The sequence below is a fragment of the Cebus imitator genome, unplaced genomic scaffold (assembly GCF_001604975.1).
Source record: "Cebus imitator isolate Cc_AM_T3 unplaced genomic scaffold, Cebus_imitator-1.0 Scaffold15, whole genome shotgun sequence".
Classification (NCBI taxonomy): Eukaryota; Metazoa; Chordata; class Mammalia; order Primates; family Cebidae; genus Cebus; species Cebus imitator.
The window spans coordinates 6,576,595-6,582,197 of NW_016107330.1; the positions used below are offsets into that span (position 1 = coordinate 6,576,595).

Genomic DNA, 5,603 nt, shown 5'->3' on the forward strand with positions numbered 1-5,603 from the left:
CCGAGCTTGGACATGTGCTCCATGTGTGATTGCAAACAAGCAAGGGAAAAAAGAGAGAAACTCCGACTCAAAAAAAAAAAAAAAAAAAAAAAAAAAAACCCAAAAAAAAAAAAAAAAAAAAAAAAAAAAAAAATGAGAGTAATATAGTAATGTGGTAAAAATATTTTCCCCAGAGACAAAAATGTAAATGTAAAAGAGAGCCATTTAAAAAGTCGTTTTGCAGCTTGGCCCTCCTATATACATAACATAAATTGTCTAAAAAAATTTCTAAAATCTCATTTTGGAAAATTAATATGCAGCAATAACATTGACTTTATTTTTTCCAGATATGGCCGTGTGGAAAGTGTCAAAATTCTCCCCAAGAGGGGCTCTGAAGGAGGAGTGGCTGCCTTTGTGGATTTTGTGGACATCAAAAGTGCACAGAAAGCTCATAACTCAGTCAACAAAATGGGAGATAGAGACCTACGCACGGATTATAATGAACCAGGCACCATCCCGAGTGCTGCTCGGGGATTGGATGATACAGTTTCCATAGCATCTCGTAGTAGAGAGGTTTCTGGGTTCAGAGGAGGTGGTGGAGGGCCTGCTTATGGTCCTCCACCGTCACTTCATGCACGAGAAGGACGTTATGAGCGGAGACTTGATGGGTAAGTTCCAAGGTTTCTGTAGGCAGGTATTTTGTATTTGATATGGTGAGAAACAGAAACTCATATTTAGGGGCCCCAGACGGATTTAAAGTTTTGGGCATTCTCAATGTTTCCTATTTTGGGTTGGAAACGGAAGTGATTTCTATCCCAATGGCTGTTATCTTATGGAATCGTAGAGGATATTTCCTGCAGCTGATTGGATATCTGTTCCTGAGATATAAAGTGGTGGAAGATTTCCTATGGAAGCATCATTTTTGGAGTTACCTGTCTTCTAGAATTAATTATTCCTTCTCTTGGATAATGTTAAGTCCTTCCTTGGATATATCCCTTCTACCTGATGGAGCTATTTGGCTTTTGTGTTCGTACTATATGGAATATTTCTGGAATATAAGAGCCTACAGATTCTTTTAGAAGTTGATATCTGCCTCTCCATTTTCACTGCATAAAGTGTACAAACAAATTGGATTGTCACAGAGAGTCTAGCAGACCGTAATGATTCAACCACTTGGATTCTACAAACAATTCTTTAACATGGAAATGTGTACTTGGATGAAGAGAGAAGGCAATGCTTGATTTTTCCATTTTGGATCTACACAATCTCTGTATTGTTGGAATTATACTCCTTGATGGAATGGGGGAAAAATGAAATGATGGACGTTTCCTAAATCCTGGAATATAGCGATTCTTTTCTAATTGCTGGGATATATGGGATGTCATGCTGTCAAGACTCCACTAGCCCAGGGAAAGAGGATTACTATATCATTTCTTAAGCAAGTTGCTGTCCAATCAAAGGTACTTTAGCTTTGAACACATGGTGATGATCAGTTGTGGATACAGCAGTCAAAATTAACTGGGCTGGATGGCTACAAAAGTGAACTCTTGGCGAGCTACTGTGCTTCCTCATTTGTTGGAATTGTAGAGGATATTTCCTCTTCTGCCAGCTGCCTGATTCACACTTAGGGCTGGAAATATTTATGAATGTGGATAAATTTCTAATTGTCTACTCTCTCAAGAAAGAAGTCTGGGGGTTTGAGAGTTACAGTTTGTTTGGGACTACTTGCTTCCAGTGGAATTATTTTGTCTGGTCACTAAGATTTTTTTTTCTTGTGGTTCATCTAAATATCATTTGACACCCTTGCCCATTAAGAAGGTGGATTACCCCCATAAGAGGGGCCAAAATTGGGGAAGTTATGTTCACAATTCTCTCCCTAGATTTAATTGGGATTATAGGTCGTGTTTCCACACTTGGAAAAGGTTGGTATGTCCTGACCTGTGTATATTAGCCCCTCTCCTAACCCAAGTCAAACTCTCTTTTTTTCCCCCACTAACTCTAGAAGTATTTAGTACTAATAGCGAATCAGAGAATAGCCATTAGATTTCAGCTCTGCTAGCTCTTGTGCCTGCCTTCTGTATCTTCTTAATGGATAAAAACTTTGCATATTTATAAAATAGCAGCTGTAGCGGTAATTATCCTAGAACTTTTTTCCTATTGTTTCTGTTATATCATTAATATTGGCTTTCACTGATTAACATTTGGTAGGTGCTAAATTAATTATTTATGGCATTTTTCTCAAAGGATACCTTCTTATTTGTTAGACATTGAAATATCAAAATTTCAGAATTGTAGTGAATAAAAGAGAAAGTCACTTAATACATTTAAGTAGGAAAGATATAGAATGTTTATCATGCCAGTTGTTTTTCACAATAGCAGCAAAAAAGCTAAACTAAGCCTAGGAGGATAGGGTTGCTACTAAGTAAAATAATGGGTGAAAATGACTATTAGTGGAGAGACCTGGAATCTAAGCATGTACTGAGGATCTAGTATTAATTATCATAAAATTTTGCCAGATACTCTTCACTGGAGATATTTTAATTCTTTATCTTTCATGATTCCTTGATCCCTTTTGATAGAAGATAGATCCAGTGAAATGGTCTTTTAGGAGCTCAGGAGCTGAGTTCTACTTCTCTACGAAAGTAGAGAACTTACAAATTTTTTTTTTTTTTTGAGATGGAGTGTCGCTCTGTCGCCCAGGCTGGAGTGCAGTGGTGCGAACTTGGCTCATTGCAACCTCTGCCTCCTGGGGTCAAGCGATTCTCCTGCCTCAGCCCGGGATTATAGGCGCGCACCATCATGCCTGGCCAATTCTTGTATTTTTGGTAAAGAGATGGGGTTTCACCATGTTGGTCAGGCTGCTCTCGAACTCCTGACCTCAGGAGATCTGTCTGCTTCAGCCTCCCAAAGTGCTGGGATTGCAAATGTGAGCCACTGTGCCTGGCCAGATTTCTTTATAGGATTATAATTAGTTTTTAATCTTAACACATAATTGTATGTGCTACAGAAGTAGAGAATTTATGATTTCTTCATAGGATTACAATTAGTTTTTAATATTAACACATAATTGCATGTGTGTAATTGTACATGCAACATGTTTTGTACTTTTTAGGTTGACAGATACATCCTATTAAATGATTTTAGTGGGATTCTAAGTGACCTTAGAATATCTTATAGTTTCTAATGTTGCTTAATTTCATCACAGGCAATTTGAATATAACTAAAAGCTAAGAGAACATATTTTCTACTACCATTGAGTATATACATTAAGAAATTGAATTATGAAATAGACATTTTTAAAGTCATATGGAATTTGATAGCACAAGGAGTAAAATAATTTTTATTTAAATTTACATAGAACAGCATGTGATAACCCAATATTTTGATATTTGAAGTGGCTTTTTTTGGGATATTTAATTTTTATTATTAACTGTAATTGGTCACCACTGTGCAGTCTATGTAGTCTAGTTTAGGTAGTCTAGTAATTTTCTTAGTAATTATCCAAGCAGTCAAAACTTAATGAAAAAAGTTAAAGGTAGAAAGGTTTTTCTGGACTTCCTTCAAAGTCCTTCCTACTGTGAGACACATGCTGCAGCAGGGCTTTCATGTCTAAGTTAAAACGCAGCATGGAAATGTGGCCTCAAAGAAATTTGTGAGTAAATAAAATTTGGTATATACTTTAATCAGATGAAAGTGAAAACAATAGTCTCCTCTTGTTCCATTAAATTTCACATGAAAAGGAGATAGTATATTTATGTATACAAGTCAGAAAATCTCTAATAAAGTGAGCAACTGAGCTGCAAAACACTAGTCATGAAAGCCCAATATACGATGAAAACAATGATTGCTCAGCTGTGAAAATAATTTTTGGAGCAAAGTAAAATGTTAAGCTTGTTAGCATTTGCTTACTAAGTAGGTTAATGCTGTTTAGAAAATGACCAGTTGCAAAGACAAAGACAATGCTGAAGTGAATGTTTGCATGACTTGCTTTTAGTTTTGCTTGCTCCTTTCTGATTAAATATTTTTCCCCCCTCCTAAATGCAGGGCTTCAGATAACAGGGAGCGTGCTTATGAACATAGTGCCTATGGACACCATGAACGGGGGACGGGAGGATTTGATCGGACAAGACATTACGATCAGGATTACTATAGAGATCCTCGAGAGCGGACTTTACAACATGGGCTCTATTATGCTTCTCGGAGTCGAAGTCCAAATCGCTTTGATGCTCATGACCCCCGATATGAACCTAGGGCTCGGGAGCAGTTTACTCTGCCCAGTGTGGTACACAGGGATATCTACAGGGATGATATTACCCGGGAGGTACGAGGCAGAAGGCCAGATCGGAATTACCAGCACAGCAGGAGTCGGTCACCACATTCATCCCAGTCTAGAAATCAGTCTCCTCAGAGACTGGCTAGCCAAGCGTCTAGACCCACAAGGTCCCCTAGCGGCAGCGGCTCTAGAAGTAGATCCTCCAGTAGTGATTCAATCAGCAGCAGCAGTAGTACCAGCAGTGACAGGTAGGTTAACAGCCTTTTGTTATAACAGATGAGCTAGCTTTAAACAAATTCTCAACAATCAGTGGGAATGGTTTCAGTATAGTAATATTTTTAAAATTAATCTTGGATCATGTATGTATGTAATCGGTAAAGAAACTGGCATGTGGCCATTGAATTAACTATTCTTAGTACTTGAAGTTAAGTGATGATTTGCAAAGTGCTGTTTCATCCTCCAGATGCACAATATTAAAATTAAATGATCAAAGAGGAAGAGAGGTGGTGACTCTAGTTTTGCAAGGCAAATCTTGTGACACTGAAAATGTGGTATCTCTGTAACATTTTAAGTTTTGTAGGTGTATAATACCAATTTATTTCTATTATTTTGGTTGAAGGTTTGTAAAATCTGTTTGTTTAAATATATATGGGTGAAATATATTGTTGGCACATTTATTATCAATGACTAAAATTATGAACAAATTTTAATTTTAATATCAAGGTGGTAGCCAATTTATAACTTCAAGTAGAAAAGCTTCCTTTCAATGTGGGTTGTAACTTTACTGTTCTAAGTTAGAGTAAACTCATTTCACTAGTTGAGAATATCTTTCTACAAATAATTTTTTTTTTTTTAAAGACAGAGTCTCTCTCTGTCGTCAGGGCTAGAGTGCAGTTGTGTAATCTTGGCTCACGGCAACCTCTGCCTCCTGGGTTGCAGCAATCCTCCTGCTTCAGTCCTCCAAGTAGCTGGGATTACAAATGCATGCCATCACACCTGGCTATTTTTTGTTTTTTAGTAGAGATGAGGTTTCGCCATGTTGGCAAGGCTGGTCTCAAACTCCTGACCTCAAGTGATCTGCCCACCCCAGCCTCCCAAATTGTTGGATTACAGGCATAAGATGGAGTGCCAAGCCAAGAAGTTTTATTTGAAAAATGAAAATAATAAGTTGACGGTAATCTCAGTAAGGAACTTAGCCTCAGAACTAGGTATACGGATTTTGAAATCACAGATCTAGGTATATGGCATAGATTGTCCTTTAGATAATCTAGGATAAACTGCTTATGCTCTTCAGGCCTCAGCTTTCTCTCTCTCTCTCTCTCTTTCTTTTTTCTTTCTTTTTTTTTTTTTT

The 5,603-nt window shown here is 37.5% G+C and overlaps 1 protein-coding gene across 1 annotated transcript in view; it reads left to right on the forward strand.

Annotated features, from left to right (window-relative positions):
- LOC108285737 (msx2-interacting protein-like) overlaps positions 1–5,160 on the forward strand; it is a 33,552-nt gene extending 28,392 nt beyond the window's left edge. The window contains exons 4-5 of the mRNA XM_037730810.1: positions 327–647; positions 4,024–5,160. Of these exons, the coding sequence (XP_037586738.1) occupies positions 327–647; positions 4,024–4,504 (802 nt within the window). The 3' untranslated portion in view covers positions 4,505–5,160. The remainder of the gene's footprint in view (positions 1–326; positions 648–4,023) is intronic.
- Positions 5,161–5,603: the final 443 nt, after the last annotated feature.